The sequence below is a fragment of the Lissotriton helveticus genome, chromosome 12 (genome assembly GCF_964261635.1).
Source record: "Lissotriton helveticus chromosome 12, aLisHel1.1, whole genome shotgun sequence".
Taxonomy (NCBI): Eukaryota; Metazoa; Chordata; class Amphibia; order Caudata; family Salamandridae; genus Lissotriton; species Lissotriton helveticus.
Window position 1 is genome coordinate 151860735 of NC_136073.1, and position 25940 is coordinate 151886674.

A 25940-nucleotide genomic window follows, 5' to 3' on the forward strand; every position below is an offset into this window, starting at 1 on the left:
CCAACTCCAATTAACTAAAGAACTACTGTCCCATCTCTCTGCTCCCCTTTCCAGCCACAGTCCTCTAATAAGCAATCAACCGCCAACTCACAGAACACCTAGAGAACAACAACCTTCTGGACACCCCCAATCTTGATTCCACACCAACCACAGCACCAAAGCTACTCTGATAGCTGCCACCAAGAACATCAGAACCCTTCTTGGCTGGGGAGAAATGGTGGCCCTGACCCTCCTTGACCTCTCAGCAGTGTTCAACACCGTGTCTCATCACACACTCATCACAAGGCGTCACCTCATTAGATTCCAAAGAGACATCCTCAAACGGAGCACCTCGTTCCTCACCCGTAGAACCCAGACAATCAGCCTACCACCCTTCACTTCTGTTGTAGTGTAGTTCCTATTATCCCAATAGGCTCTGCGCATTGGAATAATACCTTCAATAGTATAGGCCTAGACCAGACGTTAACTAGGTCTACTACTGTCGATATTAGACTTAAAGTTTTGGGTTTGCCAGCTAGCTCAGAGTTCACTAGAAACTTTCTCGAATAGGCAAGGAGGAGTTGAAGCTCCCTGGATAGACAAGAAGGGATTTAGTTTCTGACAACCATAGAACATGACAACTTTGCTCTCCCCTAATCAAGAGTGTATCTCGAGAGTCGTGTGAACAAAAGGCAATTTATTTTACTCAGTCAGTACGTGCATTCTTAGTCTCATCAGATTGTAGAGAAAAGGAAGAGACGGGCGTGTTCAATAAAAGATGTTATTTATTGATCAGTCTCTTTTCTCATACAAGAGAAATGGATCGATATTATTGCAATACTTATAGTTAAGTAAAGTGCATACATTAGAAGCAGAAGTATAAAATAATACTGTAAAAACATTGATATGGTTTCTAAGCCATATGAAGGTTTAAAATGAATAAAATATATTACATACACATATACATTTGACTAAACGTACTCAACTGGTGTTTCTAAATACGCCTACCCCGTGTACCTGACCTAAGCCTAATACGTGGGTGGGAATAGAAAGTTACAGTTTAAGTTAAGTTTGTTTTTGCCAAGTGACTGACTAAAGAATTCTCTGCGAGGGGTTATTCAGTTCTGTACCTGGAATCTAGGATGGATGAGGGATGGTATCTCTCGTCTCTGGTCTCGATATTCCAGGCTGCCTGCGAGGGCTACCCAGAAGCGCCGGAGCTGGATTTCTCGGCAGGAGAAATAGGCAGCTGCTCGTTCTCAGCGCGTCAAGAAGGCGGGGCTGCGCCAGCGGGGTCTGCTCTGCTCTGGGCTTCGGCAAGTCTGGCTGCTCCGTCCTCATCACCACCGCGTGTGTTTGCATAGGGCAATAACGGTAATATTTATACCTTTAAGGTGCCGAGATTGACGTAAGGATGGACATAGATACGTCAATAAAGATGTCATACGACCAGGTCGTTAGCACATTCTTTTGCTGAAGTTCTCGGTGAAATCAAAACAATGGCCGCAGGGTTTTTCCCAGGTCTGTCATAGGTTTGATTTGTTTTGAGAACTCCGTATGCCTTATCAGGGGCTGGAGGAATATCGCTTGTCTAATTAGATGGCAAGCGTTATGACCTAATCAGATAACACGTTCCTGTGCCGTAGTGTGGCTTTATCAGATAACGGTTCCTGCATCATGGGGGTTTTCTGCCTCATGGGATGGCTGCTAGTTAACTTGTTAGTTTGTTAACCAGAATAGGGTCAGGAATAGGGGGATTGATACAGAACCTATAGGAATACATCACACTGTACCTAAGAACATCATCTACCACTTCCCTCAAGGCTCATCCCTAAGCCCTACACTGTTCAACACCTACATGACTCCTTGGCGAAAATAATCAGAACACATGGACAATACTTTATATCCTACACTTCGACACCCAACTCACCCTCTAATTATCAGAAGACCCCGCCACCACAATGGACAACTTCTGTAGTTGCATAAATAGCAAAAGACAAAAGACAACTGCCTGAAACCCAACACACACAAAACAGAAGTGCTGATCTTTGGGATGTTCGCCCTAAGTTGGCAGGGTATGAGGCACAGGGTCAGACTGATTTGCATATGGCCATGTCTGAACTGGGATGGTGCAGTGAGCTAAAGAAGGATGATGGATTAAACCCAGATCAGTTGACTTGGGGTTAGTGCTTGCATTGCTCAACACTCCGTCCATCATCCCCTTTGGTTTTGCTTTGTTCACCCTAAGTTTACAGGGTATGCCCAGATGTGGGTCCCTTGCTCACTTTGCCACTGGATTCAAGCTAGCCTGGCTGATGACGGATGATTAGCAAGAAACCGGTCCCAGGATGCTTGTTTCCGGTCCAGGGAAGACATGGCTTGGCAGTTCGGGCTGGACTGTTCCCATGAGGCACAGGGTCAGACTGATTTGCATATGGCCATGTCTGAACTGGGGTGGCGGAGTGAGCTAAAGAATGATGATGGATTAAACCCAGATCAGTTGACTGGGGGTGAGTGCTTGCATTGTTCAACACTCTGTCCATTATCCCCTTTGGTTTAGATCTTTGGGAACAACACCTCCCCATCGAGTGAGGTCTGATGGCCCTGTGAACTAGGACCCTCACCCACTTCGACACACCATGCCCGCAACCTTGGCATCATCCTGAACAGCAAGCTCTCCATGAGAAGCCAGATTAACACAGTACCTCTGCCTTTTTCTCACCCTTCATATGCTGACCAAGATCTTCAAATGGCTTACCGTCCACACCAGATGAACCCTCACTCAAGCCCTAGTCACCAGCCGGCTGGACTACGGCAATGCACTTGCTTGAAATAGGGTTTCTGGTTGGCTAGGGCAGAACCCACCACTCTAGTCACGGTAAGGGAGTTACACACCCAAAATAACCCCTGCTCACCCCCTTGGTAGCTTGACATGAGCAGTCAGCTTATCCCAGAGGCAATGTGTAAAGTGTTTGCGCAAAATACACAAACGCAGTGACACAATAAATATACCTCAAAAGAGACTTTACACACTAGCCTATATAAATATCTCATATATTGTATACACCACAGAGACCAAACATGACAAAAATCATAAATCACTTTGCCAACCAGTCAATTGTCACAAAATCACCGTTAGTGTAATAAGATAAGACATATGTTGCACACTTCATGAAAACACAATAAAAGACAATATTAGTGTGCATATTATACCATCACGTTGTATGTTACTTTTTATTCTGTCTGCGCAAGGTATAAAATGACATATCCCTGTTAACACAAAATACAGCATGTAATATAACATGAATCATCTCTAGTGTGCAAGCCTGACAAATGCAACCGTCCAAATATATATCATTACATCAGGGCATGAAATTCAGCAGATTGGTTAGGGAAAGAAAGCACAAATCACTACATCACCATACTTTACTGTAGGATGTAAATCACCATATGTCATAATAAAATCCTATGCTACAGTGCATCTGCACGCCTATTATAGGTAATACGGTACATTTCTTTAGCCCTAGTAGATTGCTGAAGCAGCTGCAATCCTACTGTAGAAAATATAGTGAATGCAGTAATTACTGTTTTCAATGGGGCACCTCTGTCGAAGAGGTGATGAGAAAGGGTGGTAGCACGCACACAAGGGAGGCCGGCAGGGAAACCCTCCTCTAGCACCCAACTGCAGAATTCCAAGGAGGCCACTGCCCGTGAGTGTGTGGCACAGCGGCTGGAACAAGGACAGCATTTCTTCCTTGAATCAGGCCAAGTGATGGATTTCCTGGCAGCACCGCAATCCTATGGTGCAATAGGTAGAGCCAGCAGCATCTGGTTCCAAGTCCAATGCAGTGTCTAAAAACATGGGGTCAGAGCCCCTGTACTTATACTCAAAATGTCTTTGATCTGGATGTAACTTGTAACAAACTTTTAATGTGCAGAACACCACCATTCAATCCCATACCTAGCTCCAGACACACTATAGGGGGGTGTTGTGTAGTTCCTATATTACCCATACAGGATCTGCGCCTTCTAATAACTTAAACTGTAGGATTGGTGGCAGACAGACTCTGAGCACCCCCACCGAGAATGTTAGCCTCTCTGTTTTAGCTAGCTCACAGTGCCACTAGACTCTCATCTTATCAGGGAGAGAATAGTTTCTGGCAACCTCAGAACATGACAACCCTGATCCCTTAGAATCGTGCAAACAATGTGCAACCTTTCGCTCAGTCACCTGTGCTCACTTATTCGTCTCAGAGAGGTACACAGAAGAAACAGTCGGGCGTGTTACAATAGGAATTTATTGCACAGTTGTTCTTCTAGTGTAGAATAGATTTGCTGCAACAACCGTTAGACAGTAGCAGATATATATGATTAGCCGTACAGTGAAAATGAAATGATAGTACAGTTCTACCATCTTGCAATAATCATGAATACATACATGAATATAAAACGCATGATAAAAGTGTGCATACTCCTATGATGCCTTTCTAGATGTACCGAAGTGTACCTAGCATGTGAGTAGATGTGAAGCCCAGAATCCCGCTATGATTTAGTCTAACTCCATAACCTGAAGTGAGAGAGTGTGGGACCCTGTCCTGGTCTCGTGTTGGACACCCAGCAAGGGATGTGTTAGACCACTGTCAGCTGGAGCATCTGCATTCAGGAGCCTCAGCGTCTCTGGTCAGTGTGGGCCTGGAAGTCTCGTTTCCCTCTAGCTAACACTAGTAAGATGTGCTATATTGACACAGAAAGTATCTAGGGCTCCTTTTCCCTTGTTTCTTGTATTAGCCATTGTTGGGTTTAAGGATGACGTATGGGATGAACCTTGTACGTAGATAATATGCAGTTGGTGTAGCCGCTGCCTGGTTTCCAAGAATCCTTATGAATATTCATTCATACTGTGTGAATCTATTGATGAAGTGATAGGACGCTATTGTTCAGGGAAAAACGCTCCTTCTGCGCCCAGTACTATAACTAGGTAAAGGTTCCATCCTAAAAAGGCTTGTTACTGTGTAGTGTAGGGGAGGTAAGGTGTATGATATTACCCTGGCCTATATTAGGGTACCTATAGGGAACATAACACCCACTCCTCTTTCGAAGAGTCAACAGTAATAAAATGCCAGCGAACTACTCTCTTTACTAGGTACCAGCTCTTAAAATTATCAGTAAGCCACGTAAAAATATTGTCTTTAAAATCAATAAAAAAATAGTCTAAGAAGGGAAAATATATTTTGAAAATTAGTTTTTGGAATTGTTACATAAGACAAAGTCTTAGATGTGTTAGTTTATGTAAGCTGAACCACTACAAGCGTCAGAAGGCCATGCTTTTCCAGCGACAAGTGTCAATTTATATGAAATGTTCCAAATTTAGTTGACTTTTAAGACCAAGAGGAAAGAATCTGAATTCTTTCCCAGCACACGATGAGCCAATTATAGATTAAGTGTCCTGGCTGGGAGACGCAACATCGTTGTTGCTCGCTGCTGCAGAGGACGGTCCCTGTAACACCTTGCAGAGTACGTCAATGTAGCACAGATGATATTCAGAACTGCCAATAGCTGGTGCTGTAGGCAATACCTGAGTGCTAGTGGAAGAGCTGATGCTCAACCCAGTTGCAGCAAAAGGCACCTGTGGGTTCTCGAGGAATGGAGCCATAAATGTATCAATACGCTGGGGACATTGCCTAACATAGGCCCTCACGAGTTCCAGCCTGGTATTCAAGTCCGTAGGCGTATCTGATACAAGTGGCAGACAGCGATCCAACACACATTCTTCTCCGCAAAACAGGCAAGGAAGAACTGGTAAGATGCAGTCCATCCAGACTGGTCTAAAGGATAGGAACCAAGAGGCGCTCAGTTGCCGTGGGTAGGGTGTGACCAAATGTTGTACCATGCTCTCACGGTTTTTGTGCTCCAGGAGTGCTTTTGCCATCTCGTTGGTGATTGGCCCGTCCATTGCGTAGAAGGATTCCTGCTATTGAGGATCTGCGGAAGACCTCCAAAAATGCTTCCCAATATGGAGTGTATAAAATTTGGAATAACTCCGAGGATTGTCTGAAAGGTGCTTAGAAATCCTGACCCTATGGTCTTAAATAGTGTACAATACCACTCAAATCAATTCCAATCTTTATTCGATCAAATTAGAAAATGATCATAAAAGCACAGGTAAAAAACATAGGGCCAAATTAGCAAGAAACTGCGAAAAATATTGCAGAGCACACTGGAATTTATCGCCACGCTAACGCTGTATTAGCAACAATTAGCGTTATGGTGAAATATATTCCATCGATAGGGGGAGGGAAGGGCCAACTTTGCGACAAAACCTGCGATGTTGCATGGGGAAGGCGGAAAACCTTGCTGCTACGAACCTGTGGTCGTATCAGCATAAGCCACCCCCGTGTTAGGTATGGTGAAGTCAGGAAAATAGCAGGTGTAAAAAAAACGACGATGACGCCGGTTAGCGCGACTTTTCACGTCGCTAACTGGGGCCGGGGCCTTCTTGCTAATAGGCGATAGGCCTGTTAGCGGCTGTTTACTAGGTCTGTTGGCCGGGAACACCTACTTTGCATGTCATTAGCGATGAATATTCCTGACATGCAAAGCAGAACCCAAACCAGCCGCTATTACCAGAAAGCTGTCGCTAACACCTGTTAGAGACAGCTTGCTGATAGGGCAATATAAAAATCGCTGCTTTCGCGGCAAAAAGTGCACCTAAAGCGGCGATAAGGCCCTTGGTAATATGCCCCATAATTTCTTAAAAGAAGAATTTCCCCCCTATAATTCATCATAAATTCTAGGATAAAACCTAATACATTACAATGATCTCATAAGTTAAAAGATACTATACAATTGGGTTATCATGAAGTAAGCTCACAGAACTTAGCACACTTCCCTTCCTCTTTATCATGCAAGCCCATAGGAATGTCGCTACCGAATTACAAGTCAACGGATCGGGTAATGATTTAAAAAAATACAGTGCCACCCGACCCTGGTTAAAATTCCTTTGTTTTAAAATTGGGGTGAGGTGTACAATACCACTCCTATCAGACATATTAAAGATATGACCCACGATTTCTGCGAAATGAAAGGGGCAGTTTGTACGTATAAGTGCCTGTACCTCCGTCGAGGTCCTTGCAATTTAAAGATTAAAGATCTCTTGGGCAGAGGAGAAGGGTATGGTTTGCTGTAAAAGCATGGCTTTCAGTCTGCTCAAAGTATCAAACTGTATAAAGAAAACATTCAACAAAGGCTATAACAGCACCTCCCTGACTGTAATCATTGGAGGAAACAATACTTGCACACAACAAGTAATCCTGGAGTTCACAGTGCCCAGATAGGCAATGCCCGGAAGCATCCTACAGTAACCTTGATCGTTCAGCATCAAGTAACTCCCATTCGAGAGCAGATTGAATACCAGAGTAATCATGGCCTCTGGAGTCCCTTCATGTGGCAGGACAAGTTCGCTATTGAACCATTACAAGGTCCATGCAGGGAAATATCCTGGCACATGAGAGAACTGCTTAAAGCGTTCTTGCAGTTTGCACCGCTTAGAAACACATCTCGATCCCCACTCCAGTATTCCTTACCCATTTTTTCATATTTGCCTGCTTGCCTTTGCTCAAGGCAATATTGAAACTAAAAAGTAGTGACCGGAAGAGTTATCTCTAAGTTAATACGGTCTACTTCCTGTATTCTCTCTGCGGCCTCTCGTTGGGATATTTTCCAAATGTCATTATAGGCAGCATAAATGCCAGCATATATGAAATGTTTCTGACGTGATTTCCTGGGACCTAGTAAAAATCCCTAAGATCCATGTCATGTGTGAGTAAGGATAAGTGTTGTTTTACTTCTGTGAGCATTGAGGTTTCTAGCCAATCAAGGCACAACTTCCCAAAACTGTAGTATGTCACTACCCGTGGGTGTTCTCTTTGTACATAACATGGGCCTGGCCTATGGACACTGAACCCTTCGGTGGTACCTCAGAATCTTTGCTGACATCTGTTCATGTCTATGGCCCAAACCAAACATCCTCTCCAATTAGGATCTGATCTATTGTACCGAAAAGTTTTATTTACTTCTACTCCTTCTTGTGAAGTTGAATTTTGTCACCCGTCCATTTGTGATGGTGTTGGAAACTGAGGTGTGTTCAGGTCCTTGTTCTTGGCTAGTCCAAGACAGGATGTCTGTTGCACAGTGTCATTTAGAAATATCATCTGCTGTGGGATGAGGCATGCTCTAACTAGCGCTTATGTTCTTAATTTGTGAGATATTAACTTGTTCATGTATTATTTTTTTTAAAGAGGCCTTTAGGCACATTCCTTGATGAATATTTTACTGAGGAAGAACCCAAACGGTGCATCAAGGCCTTCCAGAAACGCCTGTCCAAGATATCAGCTGAGATTGAAGATAGAAACACATCCCTGTCTCTCATGTACAACTACCAGAACCCCAAAGTGGTTGAGAACAGCGTGACCAACTGACTGGAACTAACCAACTAAATAACCAACCAACAGGAACCTCCTGCGCATCCACCCACAGCCAAATAACTATTCAGTAAATTGTATTTTCCGTGCTCCACAATCCAAGCATCCAGTCAGCATGAACATCCCACGCTCCCATCCACAGCCAAACAACCAGACAGCACCCCACACAGTTCCATTATCTGACCAGTCAGGTATCAGCATCCTGTGACCTTGGTCCGGGACGAATCAACAGAAGGTCAAAGGCCTCCAGTAGAATGTTGTTGCACTAGGTCAAGCCTAGCAAAAGAAAAGTAAGGCAAAGTGATGATACGACCAGAGAAAGCAAGGCATTTTACTTATAAATGAAAAGTGATTGACATCTGGCATCTTCCAAACATCTGCCTTAGAGGAACCTAAAAGATGAAGAAACCAACAATGTCCACATAGTTCCTCAACAAGCTTTAGACAACACTAACTCACAGAAAGCAATTAATTAAATTGATGCTGACTGGTCACCATTTTGCCAAAAAAACAAACCAAAGTATTATGAATACAAATGTATGCACACTAATGTTCATTTGTTTTTCCTTTTAAATCTTTAATAAACAAATTTAGCAGATTAGAGACGCTTTCATGAAATGTGTCCTCCTTTTTTATAACCATGCAAAAATGTGCACGTGTGTCCACTTGCCTTTACTGATGTAGACCATTGACGGAGAACTTGTTATTTAGGGTCTGTACCTGTTATGGAAGTGAGATACATAAGAAAAATGGCTAGGTTCATTTTAATGTAACTGAAGCCCCAACAGAAATTAGATTATGCCTCTTTCACCATATTGACAAGTACATTGCTTAAGGGAGAATGCACAATAACAGTTCTTAACAAAGATGATGCAAACGTGCGCATATCCAAACAGAGTAGCATACCTACAGACATCCATGCACAGAGAAGAGCACATGGCGTCACCCACCAAATATGTTGGTTGCTTGCAAAGGGTTTAATTCATCCTACACTAAGGATGCCTTGGAAGGATATAGCACTTTACCCCACACGCATGTACAATGCGTGCCATTACTCCGCATTTATTACTCCGCAAAATCTTTTACAACGCAGGGTTTTACAACGCAATCCATTACAACGCAATTTCTCATTCTAACTCCACCGGGGCGTTGTTATGGGGAATGCATTGTAATGGTGTGTGGTGTAAAGCCCTGCGTTTTAAAAGATTTTGTGGAGTAAAAAATGTGGGGTAATGACATACGTTTTAAAGCAGTCATTGTAAATGGTGTTGACCACCTCGGAATTCTATTTATGACGGTAGATCAGTAGTTTTTTTTAGAGAGGGAGTGACAAAACAGCTAAGTGAATGATATGATTTTCACAAAATGGAAAAGTAGTGTTTGGCCAACGTTGACACCTACTTGGAAGGTCAGGACGAAAGGAAAATTCGAAGGTAGGGATCTCGAAAGGTTAGGAGGTATCAGACCTGGGGAGGCAACAATAGAAATACGGGGATGAATGGCTAGATGAAAGATGCAGATTTCATATTCACTTATTTATTCATTGACAATCAAATTTAAGGAAGAGAAAGTTGGGTGCAAATATCCTCTGAGAAATAACTTTTTCTGGGCGATGTAATAATTCAGTCTCTGTCCTTTCAATAATCGCCATGTTTGCATGAAACATGTGTTGTTAACAATGTAGTTTGGTCTGCAAACCCACTCAACATTTGGCCTCTTTGCCACAATGATAAACATGTAGCTTTGAAATTCAGTACCTTCATATCTTTAGTGTTAACAGATGACATACCTAGGTTTGCCAGGCTGCTTCATCTATATCAAACACTTTATCCAGGCATGGACATCCCCTTTCAAAATCATTGCATTCAGATGCATTGTTTGACTGTAGTAAAGGAGGACTACAACTCCCAGAATGCACTAATTTGTTACATGAAAGTCCAGGCCCAAACACTCAATGCCATGGTACGTGGAGAAAAACAGAAAAACGTGTGCTTCTATTTTATATGTTTCCTAATCAATTAAATGCCTTTTTGCATGTCGCACTAAAACAATGTTTTATTTTCATGATTCTACATTCAGGAAATTATGTTTTTGACTCTTTACAACTCTGTTTTTTAATTTGGTTTGGGACATTTACTGTGCTGCATTTTGGTTTTATAACTGTTTGGTACTACATACATACTTTACTTTTTACTTCTGTTGTACTCGCTGCTCTTATGCTGTTTTTTACTGCTTCTCCATCTCAGTTCTAGCCTCCTGCCAGCCCCACCTACCACCTCATAGTACCCCACCTTCCTCCCAGGACCTACATAATGGAGGCCAAATTGGATGAACGCAGTGCCGCTAGCACGCCGTGCCGCTAACACACCTAATGCAAGCCCATTCACACCTAGTCTATGCCCAGTGCCAGGAACCCTTTCTCTCCCGCTACCCAAAGATGCACCAAGCTCCGTGCCCTGGACCCCAGACTCCACAACAACAACTGCTGCTGCACCTCTGCTCATTTGTGGGTTGGACCTTTTTCCTGCTGGCAGTGCCTTTTTCCTGCAACACTGGAGAACCCGTACATATGATAACCACCATCACAACAACCACAACTGTGCCAGAACGACTACACTGCCACTTGTTCAATGCAAGATCACCCTGCAAGCACACCATCAAGATCTGGGACACTATCTGCTCCATCACCCACAACATCATCTTCCTCAACCTCACTTCAGCGCCTGCGCCTGACATTGCCTCAGCAATGCCCATTGGCTACAAGATAACACACACAGACCGAATCAACAAATACAGAGTTGGAATCATCATCATTCACAAGGAAGTTCCTCAACTGCACCACAACTACAGACCACACCACCGCCATTAATGAACACCTCAATTTCCAACTCCAAATTGATAGCAAAATCACTATCAGAGGAACCCTTGCCTACAGACCTCGTGCCAGCTTCTGGGAAGTCAACATCGAATTTATCGGCCTGCTCCCCATTTACTCCAAACACTACATCTTCCTTGGGGACCTCATTTTTCACCTCGCAGATACTAACAGCACCAACACCGCCAACCTCTGAGAAAACATGAACAACATCGGGCTCACCCAACTGGTTACCAACCCCACACACACATGACAGGACACACACTCAACCCCATCTTCATGGCCAGTGACAGACTCAAGTACAACCATGTCGCCAAGCTCACCTGGACAGACCATGCCCTAATCCACTTCAACTCCACAGGATCCCCAGCACCACCACCGAGCTGCCCAGCACCACACATCACAGCTGGAGCAAAGTTTCTGAGAGCCCGTAGACCAACCCCCTCAGCTCCTCCCACTCTAATGCTGAAACCAACTAAAATAGGCAGTCAACAACTTCTCTGCATGGATCGCCAACAGGGTTCCCCCTGTTAAGCCCACCAAGCCCAACAGATTCTCCAAACAGGCCAGTAGGTACACCATGGAACGCAGAACTACCACAAGCAACTGCAAATGACTGGAAAAGAAATGCATACCAGCAAGGAGCCCACAATCCGAGCAACATTCAAGACATCCCTCAACAAATACCACCTATCTATTAAAAAGACAAAATGTAGTGCCTTTGCCACCAGCATTAAAGCCTGTTCTAACCACATCAAAGAACTCTTCAACATCATCAAAGAGTTCTTCAACCCTCAGCCACTGAAAACATCATCGTAACTCTGAAACACCTTGCCAGATTTGATCCACCACAAGATCGCAACCATGTAAAAGAATTTTGAACCCTAACGCTCTCCTACCGGTGCTTACCCAAACACCTGCTCACCACTTGGGACCAACTTACAACACATGACACTAAGCCATCATGAACTCAACCCACTCAGGAGCACCCTTGGAATCCTGTCCCCACTTTTCTTTCAACCTAGGGAGCAAGTTGATCAGCAATGAGCTCACTGTCATATTCAATGCATCCATCAGCTAGGCCACCTTACTCAAAGAATAGAAACATGCAGAAGTCAAACACCTTCTCAAGAAAGCATCCACCAACTCCAATTAACTAAAGAACTACTGTCCCATCTCTCTGCCCCCCTTTCCAGCCACAGTCCTCTAATAAGCAATCAACCGTCAACTCACAGAACACCTAGAGAACAACAACCTTCTGGACACCCCCAATCTTGATTCCACACCAACCACAGCACCAAAGCTACTCTGATAGCTGCCACCAAGAACATCAGAACCCTTCTTGGCTGGGGAGAAATGCTGGTCCTGACCCTCCTTGACCTCTCAGCAGTGTTCAACACCGTGTCTCATCACACACTCATCACAAGGCTTCACCTCATTAGATTCCAAAGAGACATCCTCAAACGGAGCACCTCGTTCCTCACCCGTAGAACCCAGACCATCAGCCTACCACCCTTCACTTCTGTACCTAAGAACATCATCTACCACTTCCCTCAAGGCTCATCCCTAAGCCCTACACTGTTCAACACCTACATGACTCCTTGGCGAAAATAATCAGAACACATGGACAATACTTCATATCCTACACTTCGACACCCAACTCACCCTCTAATTAGCAGAAGACCCCGCCACCACAATGGACAACTTCTGTAGTTGCATAAATAGCAAAAGACAAAAGACAACTGCCTGAAACCCAACACACACAAAACAGAAGTGCTGATCTTTGGGATGTTCGCCCTAAGTTGGCAGGGTATGAGGCACAGGGTCAGACTGATTTGCATATGGCCATGTCTGAACTGGGATGGTGCAGTGAGCTAAAGAATGATGATGGATTAAACCCAGATCAGTTGACTTGGGGTTAGTGCTTGCATTGCTCAACACTCCGTCCATCATCCCCTTTGGTTTTGCTTTGTTCACCCTAAGTTTACAGGGTATGCCCAGATGTGGGTCCCTTGCTCACTTTGCCACTGGATTCAAGCTAGCCTGGCTGATGACGGATGATTAGCAAGAAACCGGTCCCAGGATGCTTGTTTCCGGTCCAGGGAAGACATGGCTTGGCAGTTCGGGCTGGACTGTTCCCATGAGGCACAGGGTCAGACTGATTTGCATATGGCCATGTCTGAACTGGGGTGGCGGAGTGAGCTAAAGAATGATGATGGATTAAACCCAGATCAGTTGACTGGGGGTGAGTGCTTGCATTGTTCAACACTCCGTCCATTATCCCCTTTGGTTTAGATCTTTGGGAACAACACCTCCCCATCGAGTGAGGTCTGATGGCCCTGTGAACTAGGACCCTCACCCACTTCGACACACCATGCCCGCAACCTTGGCATAATCCTGAACAGCGAGCTCTCCATGAGAAGCCAGATTAACACAGTACCTCTGCCTTTTTCTCACCCTTCATATGCTGACCAAGATCTTCAAATGGCTTACCGTCCACACCAGATGAACCCTCACTCAAGCTCTAGTCACCAGCCGGCTGGACTACGGCAATGCACTTGCTTGAAATAGGGTTTCTGGTTGGCTAGGGCAGAACCCACCACTCTAGTCACGGTAAGGGAGTTACACACCCAAAATAACCCCTGCTCACCCCCTTGGTAGCTTGACATGAGCAGTCAGCTTATCCCAGAGGCAATGTGTAAAGTGTTTGCGCAAAATACACAAACGCAGTGACACAATAAATATACCTCAAAAGAGACTTCACACACTAGCCTATATAAATATCTCATATATTGTATACACCACAGAGACCGAACATGACAAAAATCATAAATCACTTTGCCAACCAGTCAATTGTCACAAAATCACCGTTAGTGTAATAAGATAAGACATATGTTGCACACTTCATGAAAACACAATAAAAGACAATATTAGTGTGCATATTATACCATCACGTTGTATGTTACTTTTTATTCTGTCTGTGCAAGGTATAAAATGACATATCCCTGTTAATACAAAATACAGCATGTAATATAACATGAATCATCTCTAGTGTGCAAGCCTGACAAATGCAACTATCCAAATATATATCATTACATCAGGGCATGAAATTCAGCAGATTGGTTAGGGAAAGAAAGCACAAATCACTACATCACCATACTTCACTGTAGGATGTAAATCACCATATGTCATAATAAAATCCTAGGCTACAGTGCATCTGCACGCCTATTATAGGTAATGCGGTACATTTCTTTAGCCCTAGTAGATTGCTGAAGCAGCTGCAATCCTACTGTAGAAAATATAGTGAATGAATTAAATGAATGAATGAAATGAAAATGCGTTTTATATAGCGTGAAATAGCTGCCCAGGGGCGTCCAAGCGCTGAAATTGCATGAAATTGTAAGCGGTGAGACTCATTGGCACAGGGAAAGAGAAGAAAAAACTATTTATTGAACAGAAAAGTTTTCAAATGTTTCCTGAATGAAGTCAGGTCTGAATTAGACCTTAGTTGGAGTGGTAAGCTGTTCCACAGCTTGGCTGCGTTCACGGTAAAAGAACGGCCGCCTGACCTGGCTCGGTTGACTTTGGGCACCATTGCAAGATACGCGCTGGCTGAGCGTAGTTGTCTACTGGGGAGGTATGGGGTTATTAGGGAACGGTTGATCAAGGGGCCAGTTGCCCAGAATGACTGGTGGGCAATACAGAGGGATTTGAAAGCAATCCTGTCTCTCACAGGGAGCCAATGTAATTTTGCTAATCCAGGTTTAGCAGAGGACCTACGGGGGATTTGGAGTAGAGTCCGGGCTGCACAGTTTTGGATTACCTGTAACTTCCGCAGAGTGAAGTCAGGAGCTCCCAAATAAAGTGCATTTCCGAAGTCCAGCCTGGAGTGGATCAATCCCTGCACCACAGTCTGCCTAGCCTGGAAAGGTAACATGGGGAGAATCTTCCTCAGCATTCTAATAATGCCAAAACAGGTGGCAGACAGCTTAACAGCCTGATGGTCCAGCGTTAGGACTCTATCCAGCCAAATGCCCAAGCTCTTAATGGCATCCTTTGGTATTGGGGGGGGACCCAAACAGGCTGGCCAGATGGAGCTCAGCGAGGATGGGGCCGAGCGTCCCAACATCATAACCTCTGTCTTGTCCCCGTTAAGTTTGAGGCAAGACAGGGTCATCCAGTTGTTCACTTTGCTCAGACATCCAGCCAGATCGACTGTGGCCGTAGGGTCCTCAGCCTGCGTCAATGAGACCACCAACTGAGTATCGTCCGCGTAGGTAACAATCTTAATACCATATGGGCGGACGATACCTGCTGAATGCAGTAATTACTGTTTTCAATGGGGCACTTCTGTTGAAGAGGTAATGAGAAAGGGTGGGAGCACGCACACAAGGTAGGTCGGCAGGGAAACCCTCCTCTAGCACCCAACTGCAGAATTCGAAGGAGGCCACTACCCGTGAGTGTGTGGCACAACGGCTGGAACAAGGACAGCATTTCTTCCTTGAATCAGGCCAAGTGATGGATTTCCTGGCAGCACCGCAATCCTATGGTGCAGTAGGTAGAGCCAGCAGCATCTGGTTCCAAGTCCAATGCAGTGTCTAAAAACATGGGGTCAGAGCCCCTGTACTTATACTCAAAATGTCTTTGATCTGGATGTAACTTGTAACAAACTTTTAATGTGCAGAACACCACCATTCAATCCCATACCTAGCTCCAGACACACTATAGGGGGGTGTTGTGTAGTTCCTATATTACCCATACAGGATCTGCGCCTTCTAATAACTTAAACTGTAGGATTGGTGGCAGACAGACTCTGAGCACCCCCACCGAGAATGTTAGCCTCTCTGTTTTAGCTAGCTCACAGTGCCACTAGACTCTCATCTTATCAGGGAGAGAATAGTTTCTGGCAACCTCAGAACATGACAACCCTGATCCCTTAGAATCGTGCAAACAATGTGCAACCTTTCGCTCAGTCACCTGTGCTCACTTATTCGTCTCAGAGAGGTACACAGAAGAAACAGTCGGGCGTGTTACAATAGTAATTTATTGCACAGTTGTTCTTCTAGTGTAGAATAGATTTGCTGCAACAACCGTTAGACAGTAGCAGATATATATGATTAGCCGTACAGTGAAAATGAAATGATAGTACAGTTCTACCATCTTGCAATATTCATGAATACATACATGAATATAAAACGCATGATAAAAGTGTGCATACTCCTATGATGCCTATCTAGATGTACCGAAGTGTACCTAGCATGTGAGTAGATGTGAAGCCCAGAATCCCGCTATGATTTAGTCTAACTCCATAACCTGAAGTGAGAGAGTGTGGGACCCTGTCCTGGTCTCGTGTTGGACACCCAGCAAGGGATGTGTTAGACCACTGTCAGCTGGAGCATCTGCATTCAGGAGCCTCAGCGTCTCTGGTCAGTGTGGGCCTGGAAGTCTCGTTTCCCTCTAGCTAACACTAGTAAGATGTGCTATATTGACACAGAAAGTATCTAGGGCTCCTTTTCCCTTGTTTCTTGTATTAGCCATTGTTGGGTTTAAGGATGACGTATGGGATGAACCTTGTACGTAGATAATATGCAGTTGGTGTAGCCGCTGCCTGGTTTCCAAGAATCCTTATGAATATTCATTCATACTGTGTGAATCTATTGATGAAGTGATAGGACGCTATTGTTCAGGGAAAAACACTCCTTCTGCGCCCAGTACTAGAACTAGGTAAAGGTTCAATCCTAAAAAGGCTTGTTACTGTGTAGTGTAGGGGAGGTAAGGTGTATGATATTACCCTGGCCTATATTAGGGTACCTATAGGGAACATAACACCCACTCCTCTTTCGAAGAGTCAACAGTAATAAAATGCCAGCAAACTACTCTCTTTACTAGGTACCAGCTCTTAAAATTATCAGTGAGCCACGTAAAAATATTGTCTTTAAAATCAATAAAAAAATAGTTTAAGAAGGGAAAATATATTTTGAAAATTAGTTTTTGGAATTGTTACTTAAGACAAAGTCTTAGATGTGTTAGTTTATGTAAGCTGAACCACTACAAGCGTCAGAAGGCCATGCTTTTCCAGCGACAAGTGTCAATTTATGTGAAATGTTCCAAATTTAGTTGACTTTTAAGACCAAGAGGAAAGAATCTGAATTCTTTCCCAGCACACGATGAGCCAATTATAGATTAAGTGTCCTGGCTGGGAGACGCAACATCGTTGTTGCTCGCTGCTGCAGAGGACGGTCCCTGTAACACCTTGCAGAGTACGTCAATGGAGCACAGATGATATTCAGAACTGCCAATAGCTGGTGCTGTAGGCAATACCTGAGTGCTAGTGGAAGAGCTGATGCTCAACCCAGTTGTAGCAAAAGGCACCTGTGGGTTCTCAAAGAATGGAGCCATAAATGTATCAATACGCTGGGGACATTGCCTAACATAGGCCCTCACGAGTTCCAGCCTGGTATTCAAGTCCGTAGGCATATCTGATACAAGTGGCAGACAGTGATCCAACACACATTCTTCTCCACAAAACAGGCAAGGAAGAACTGGTAAGATGCAGTCCATCCAGACTGGTCTAAAGGATAGGAACCAAGAGGCGCTCAGTTGCAGTGGGTAGGGTGTGACCAAATGTTGTACCATGCTCTCACGGTTTTTGTGCTCCAGGAGTGCTTTTGCCATCTCGTTGGTGATTGGGCCATCCATTGCGTAGAAGGATTCCTCCTATTGAGGATCTGCGGAAGACCTCCAAAAATGCTTCCCAATATGGAGTGTATAAAATTTGGAATAACTCCGAGGATTGTCTGAAAGGTGCTTAGAAATCCTGACCCTATGGTCTTAAATAGTGTACAATACCACTCAAATCAATTCCAATCTTTATTCGATCAAATTAGAAAATTATCATAAAAGCGCAGGTAAAAAACATAGGGCCAAATTAGCAAGAAACTGCGAAAAATATTGCAGAGCACACTGGAATTTATCGCCACGCTAACCCTGTATTAGCAACAATTAGCGTTACGGTGAAATATATTCCATCGATAGGGGGAGGGAAGGGCCAACTTCGTGACAAAACCAGCGATGTTGCATGGGGAAAGCGGAAAACCTTGCTGCTACGAACCTGTGGTCGTATCAGCATAAGCCACCCCCGTGTTAGGTATGGTGAAGTCAGGAAAATAGCAGGTGTAAAAAAAACGACGATGACGCCGGTTAGCGCGACTTTTCACGTCGCTAACTGGGGCCTTCTTGCTAATAGGCGATAGGCCTGTTAGCGGCTGTTTACTAGGTCTGTTGGCCGGGAACACCTACTTTGCATGTCATTAGCGATGAATATCCCTGACATGCAAAGCAGAACCCAAACCAGCCGCTATCACCAGAAAGATGTCGCTAACACCTGTTAGCGACAGCTTGCTGATAGGGCAATATAAAAATCGCTGCTTTCGCGGCAAAAAGTGCACCTAAAGCGGCGATAAGGCCCTTGGTAATATGCCCCATAATTTCTTAAAAGAAGAATTTCCCCCCTATAATCCAACATAAATTCTAGGATAAAACCTAATACATTACAATGATCTCATAAGTTAAAAGATACTATACAATTGGGTTGTCATGAAGTAAGCTCACAGAACTTAGCACACTTCCCTTCCTCTTTATCATGCAGGCCCATAGGAATGTCGCTACCGAATTACAAGTCAATGGATCGGGTAATGATTTAAAAAAATACAGTGCCACCCGACCCTGGTTAAAATTCCTTTGTTTCCAAATTGGGGTGAGGTGTACAATACCACTCCTATCAGACATATTAAAGATATGACCCACGATTTCTGCGAAATGAAAGGGGCAGTTTGTTCGTAAAAGTGCCTGTTCCTCCGTCGAGGTCCTTGCAATTTAAAGATTAAAGATCTCTTGGGCAGAGGAGAAGGGTTTGGTTTGCTGTAAAAGCATGGCTTTCAGTCTGCTCAAAGTATCAAACTGTATAAAGAAAATATTCAACAAAGGCTATAACAGCACCTCCCTGACTGTAATCATTGGAGGAAACAATAGTTGCACACAACAAGTAATCCTGGAGTTCACAGTGCCCAGATAGGCAATGCCCGGAAGCATCCTACAGTAACCTTGATCGTTCAGCATCAAGTAACTCCCATTCGAGAGCAGCTTGAATACCAGAGTAATCATGGCCTCTGGAGTCCCTTTCATGTGGCAGGACAAGTTCGCTATTGAACCATTACAAGGTCCATGCAGGGAAATATCCTGGCACATGAGAGAACTGCTTAAAGCGTTCTTGCAGTTTGCACCGCTTAGAAACGCATCTCGATCCCCACTCCAGTATTCCTTACCCATTTTTTCATATTTGCCTGCTTGCCTTTGCTCAAGGCAATATTGAAACTAAAAAGTAGTGACCGGAAGAGTTATCTCTAAGTTAATACGGTCTACTTCCTGTATTCTCTCTGCGGCCTCTCGTTGGGATATTTTCCAAATGTCATTATAGGCAGCATAAATGCCAGCATATATGAAATGTTTCTGACGTGATTTCCTGGGACCTAGTAAAAATCCCTAAGATCCATGTCATGTGTGAGTAAGGATAAGTGTTGTTTTACTTCTGTGAGCATTGAGGTTTCTAGCCAATCAAGGCACAACTTCCCAAAACTGTAGTATGTCACTACCCGTGGGTGTTCTCTTTGTACATAACATGGGTCTGGCCTATGGACACTGAACCCTTCGGTGGTACCTCAGAATCTTTGCTGACTTCTGTTCGTGTCTATGGGCCAAACCAAACATCCTCTCCAATTAGGATCTGATCTATTGTACCTAAAATTTTTACTTACTTCTACTCCTTCTTGTGAAGTTGAATTTTGTCACCCGTCCATTTGTGATGGTGTTGGAAACTGAGGTGTGTTCAGGTCCTTGTTCTTGGCTAGTCCAAGACAGGATGTCTGTTGCACAGTGTCATTTAGAAATATCATCTGCTGTGGGATGAGGCATGCTCTAACTAGCGCTTCTGTTCTTAATTTGTGAGATATTAACTTGTTCATGTATTATGTTTTTTAAAGAGGCCTTTGGGCACATTCATTGATGAATATTTTACTGAGGAAGAACCCAAACGGTGCATCAAGGCCTTCCAGAAACGCCTGTCCAAGATATCAGCTGAGATTGAAGATAGAAACACATCCCTGCCTCTCATGTACAACTACCAGAACCCCAAAGTGGTTGAGAACAGCGTGACCAACTGACTGGAACTAACCAACTAAAAAACCAACCAACAGGAACCTCCTGCGCATCCACCCACAGCCAAATAACTATTCAGTAAATTGTATTTTCCGTGCTCCACAATCCAAGCATCCAGTCAGCATGAACATCCCACGCTCCCATCCACAGCCAAACAACCAGACAGCACCCCACACAGTTCCATTATCTGACCAGTCAGGTATCAGCATCACGTGACCTTGGTCCGGGACGAATGCACAGAAGGTCAAAGGCCTCCAGTAGAATGTTGTTGCACTAGGTCAAGCCTTGCAAAAGAAAAGTAAGGCAAAGTGATGATACGACCAGAGAAAGCAAGGCATTTTACTTATAAATGAAAAGTGATTGACATCTGGCATCTTCCAAACATCTGCCTTAGAGGAACCTAAACGATGAAGAAACCAACAATGTCCACATAGTTCCTCAACAAGGTTTAGACAACACTAACTCTCAGAAAGCAATTAATTAAATTGATGCTGACTGGTCACCATTTTGCCAAAAAAACAAACCAAAGTATTATGAATACAAATGTATGCACACTAATGTTCATTTGTTTTTCATTTTAAATCTTTAATAAACAAATTTAGCAGATTAGAGACGCTTTCATGAAATGTATCCTCCTTTTTTATAACCATGCAAAAATGTGCACGTGTGTCCACTTGCCTTTACTGATGTAGACCATTGACGGAGAACTTGTTATTTAGGGTCTGTACCTGTCATGGAAGTGAGATACATAAGAAAAATGGCTAGGTTCATTTTAATGTAACTGAAGCCCCAACAGAAATTAGATTATGCCTCTTTCACCATATTGACAAGTACATTGCTTAAGGGAGAATGCACAATAACAGTTCTTAACAAAGATGATGCAAACGTGCGCATATCCAAACAGAGTAGCATACCTACAGACATCCATGCACAGAGAAGAGCACATGGCGTCACCCACCAAATATGTTGGTTGCTTGCAAAGGGTTTAATTCATCCTACACTAAGGATGCCTTGGAAGGATATAGCACTTTACCCCACACGCATGTACAATGCGTGCCATTACTCCGCATTTATTACTCCGCAAAATCTTTTACAATGCAGGGTTTTACAACGCAATCCATTACAACGCAATTTCTCATTCTAACTCCACCGGGGCGTTGTTATGGGGAATGCATTGTAATGGTGTGTGGTGTAAAGCCCTGCGTTTTAAAAGATTTTGCGGAGTAAAAAATGTGGGGTAATGACATACGTTTTAAAGCAGTCATTGTAAATGGTGTTGACCACCTCGGAATTCTATTTATGACAGTAGATCAGTAGGGTTTTTTTTAGAGAGGGAGTGACAAAACAGCTAAGTGAATGATATGATTTTCACAAAATGGAAAAGTAGTGTTTGGCCAACGTTGACACCTACTTGGAAGGTCAGGACGAAAGGAAAATTCGAAGGTAGGGATCTCGAAAGGTTAGGAGGTATCAGACCAGGGGAGGCAACAATAGAAATACGGGGATGAATGGCTAGATGAAAGATGCAGATTTCATATTCACTTATTTATTCATTGACAATCAAATTTAAGGAAGAGAAAGTTGGGTGCAAATATCCTTTGAGAAATAACGTTTTCTGGGCGATGTAATAATTCAGTCTCTGTCCTTTCAATAATCACCATGTTTGCATGAAACATGTGTTGTTAACAATGTAGTTTGGTCTGCAAACCCACTCAACATTTGGCCTCTTTGCCACAATGATAAACATGTAGCTTTGAAATTCAGTACCTTCATTTCTTTAGTGTTAACAGATGACATACCTAGGTTTGCCAGGCTGCTTCATCTATATCAAACACTTTATCCAGGCATGGACATCCCCTTTCAAAATCATTGCATTCAGATGCATTGTTTGACTGTAGTAAAGGTGGACTACAACTCCCAGAATGCACTAATTTGTTACATGAAAGTCCAGGCCCAAACACTCAATGCCATGGTACGTGGAGAAAAACAGAAAAACGTGTGCTTCTATTTTATATGTTTTCTAATCAATTAAATGCCTTTTTGCATGTCGCACTAAAACAATGTTTTATTTTCATGATTCTACATTCAGGAAATTATGTTTTTGACTCTTTACAACTAGATTATCAACCGCTGCACACTTTATTTTCATTGACTTTATCAATCTTAGTTACTTTATTTTTCTATCCAACAATCGTTTCATGCCAGCACTTACTGTAATTCCAGCAGAATATAACACCGCCTTTTTAGGTTTTGTCTACTGGCAGCTTTAACTGTCTTGGAAAGCCCTAATGCCATCACTACACTTGGCATCACACCACACACATTATACAACATACCAGACAACATACTTTACAGAAAGGAGCTTTGACCCATTCTTTTATGGTCACATTTGTCATCAGCTGAAACCTGAATCAGTGATAGGGAAAATTAGTCCCTTCTTATTTATTTTTTTGTATTTTGTATTTTAACATTAGGTATTTTTTATATTGGAGTTCTTCCCTCTTCACAATGGGATGCTTTAGCATTGTTGAGCATTAGAAAGGCATATTCTTTCTGTCCCTACTGGTCCTCCCTCTTGCCGGTTTGCTCTTCTCCCTCTCTGTGCACCCAGCGGACCCCTAATGGTATTCCTAATTTTCCCTGAGCTGTGCCCTCAGGGCAGCACTTTCTGCCATTCAAAATTACTACTTTTTAACCATTTTGAAAAGTACTTGGGGAATGTATAACTTTCCCCCAAATATTCCAGGACTGGAGTTGCAATACTAAATAAGCCTTCTGGAATATTTGGGGGAAGTAGCTGTTTCCCTAAATATTTTAGGACTGGAGTTAGAATAATAATTTTCACCTTCCAGTGTCCAACATGCCCATTGCTGCCCTAGTCGCTCATAAGCAATTTTCTTTCTGGTAGTACACAATCCTCCCCCTCCCTTCTCTCTCCCATTCTGGCCCCACCATGGTCGGACTGGAAACCATACACAGCCCTGGCAAATATTGCCTTACCAGGTCCCCTACTGTGTGTAGCAGGCAGTGCTATGAAAGATCCAGACCACCACAAGGGGCGATTGGGAGGGTGCATTGGCAACACGCTTTTAACACATTAATTAAAAGGTTATAATGTTTACAGCATTGTACATGAGGAACGCACAATGTGCCAAACCCTGTAAAAAGTAGTACAGAGCATTTGTTATATTATGTGAATTTGTAGAGCGCAGCTTAACGCACATAAGGGTATCCAGGTTCTGAGTGGGAAGGGGCTGAGGAGGGCAGAGGAAATCATGTTTGTTTCATCTGGAAGAGTACTTCCTTCAGAAGTACATGAGGGTGATTCAGGTTCTGAGGTGTTTCGGGTGGTCGTTTCAGGACTTGGCTGCCAGTTATGAAAAGGAACATTCTCTGCATGCTGTCTTCTTGATGTGAGGGAATTGTGCTCTTTAATGGGGCGCAGAGCGATGGTTTCTGATGGGCTTGTCGCCATTGAGTCAGTGGTTGAGGTAAGCTGGACATGTGTTGTGGAGAGCTTTGTAGGCTTGGGTGAGTAGTTTGAATTTTCATCTTTACTTGACTAGAAGCCAGTAGAGGTTGCTGAGGTTTGGAGAGATATGGTTATTTTACAGGATGTTCAAGATGTGTCTGATGGTAGAGTTCTAGGTGGTTTGGCGTTGGCGTAGGACGTAGGCTGGGATTCTGATGTAGAGGGCATTTCTGTAATCAAGTTTGCTTGTGATAAGAGCCTGGGTGTCCGTTTGCTTGGTGTCCAGTGGGATCCACTGGAAAATCTTGCTTAGCATTCACGAGATGTGGAAGCATGATCAGAAGACGGTGTTGATTAATCTGCTCATGGAGAGGTTTGTGTCCAGGATGATCTTGAGGTTCTTAGCATAGTCCGCAGGGGTGGGTGCGGGGTCAAGGTCAGCGGGCCACCAAAAGGTGTCCAGAGGGGAGTGGTCGTTGCTGAAGATATGGACTTCAGTTGTGTCAGTGTGGAGCCGGAGGCAGTTGTTTTTTATCCAGGCAACAAAGTTGCTAATGCAGTTGTTGGAGTTTGCTTTGGTAGTGCTAAATGAGGCGGTAAGGGAGAGGATGAGCAGTGTTTTGTCGTCATAGGATACCATGGTAATGCCGTGGGCAATGACAATGTCCATGAGGGGCATCATGTAGATGTTGAAGAGAGTTTGACAGAGTGATGATCATTTAAGGAGTCTGCAGATGAGTTTCCTGGGTTCTGAACTGTAAGGGGAAGTCTAATTAATTGAGTTCTGTTGGTGAGGAAGGAGGATATTCACTTGAAGGCCGGTCTGCAGATACCCACATAGATTATAATACTTGTCTCTTTTTTGGTGGGTTGGATGATGCATCTTAAGCCACATTTGCAGGTTTGTGCCTGAGACTAGAAACAAAGGTGGTGCACAGGTCAAAAGATGTAGCTTACAGATCCCCTGATTTCATTTATATGAGCATGTGAAAGGTATGCATTTTTCTATAAGAAACAAGATATATATTTATACAAATTTTCTATATATTATCGAAGGATGAGCAATGTCCTGAAGAAACTGTTCCAATAGAATAATATTCACACACTTAACTCCCATTCTATAAAACACAAACATACACACAGACAATGTGTGTCCACCCTTTAATGGACCGAGAACAGAGCTAACATAGAATACATGTGATTTGGTTACTCAAAGGAGAATTCAGCATCCAGAGTCTTTCTACTCACCCTCGTTTTACTATTTAACTAAACGGTGTGATATTATGCAAATTTTTTGCTTAATTCTGCCTCATTAAATTTCACTTTTCTTAATGGAGCGGCTGGATGCTACTCTTTTTGCAGTATGTGTTGGAGTCACCCAAGACTAGAGCATATAAAATACTATGCTATAAGGCATTAGTTAACGTTTTAAAATTGAATCGACTTGATATGTTGATGAGTGTGGAAGTTCTAGAGTGTTTTTGACTAAACGCGTTTCACTAGATTTCTGCTATCTGTCCTAGTATCAAGCAGGGCGAGAGGGGATTCCAAGGTCTATGAATATTTGGGACAGCAACAGTTACGTGTCAGTTTGGGGAGGGGCGGCAACTTGAAGGACAAATAGGGGAAGAGAAGAAAGGGCAGCAAGAAATGGGAAACAGCAAGAGAAGAAGAGGAGAAGCAGGCACCCTTCCATTGGCATTATCTGTATGCATTTGGATGGTGATCTCCAGCAACCTGAGCATGCTGAACATTGAAGCAGGATGCACACAAATGCAGATCTAATGTAAAACCTTTAATATGTCACTGCTTTAGGGTACTACTTCAACCACATCATATAGGATGGTTTCTCAGCAGTAAGTGTTTCAGTATGACCATGCCTATATTGAAATGCTCCAGGACTTTCTGAAATGTTTAGTTT

At 43.5% G+C, this 25940-nt stretch overlaps 1 protein-coding gene across 2 annotated transcripts in view; it reads left to right on the forward strand.

The window, feature by feature from the left end:
- Positions 1–21156, forward strand: part of LOC144797739 (hydroperoxide isomerase ALOXE3-like) — a 408992-nt gene extending 387836 nt beyond the window's left edge. Inside the window, exon 14 of one of the 2 annotated variants that reach the window (XM_078668481.1) lies at positions 20373–21156. In XM_078668481.1, the coding sequence (XP_078524607.1) occupies positions 20373–20552 (180 nt within the window). In that variant the 3' untranslated portion in view covers positions 20553–21156. Of the gene's footprint in view, positions 1–8276; positions 9061–20372 lie in introns of those variants that run through there. The other variant, XM_078668482.1, reaches the window with a different exon arrangement.
- Positions 21157–25940: the final 4784 nt, after the last annotated feature.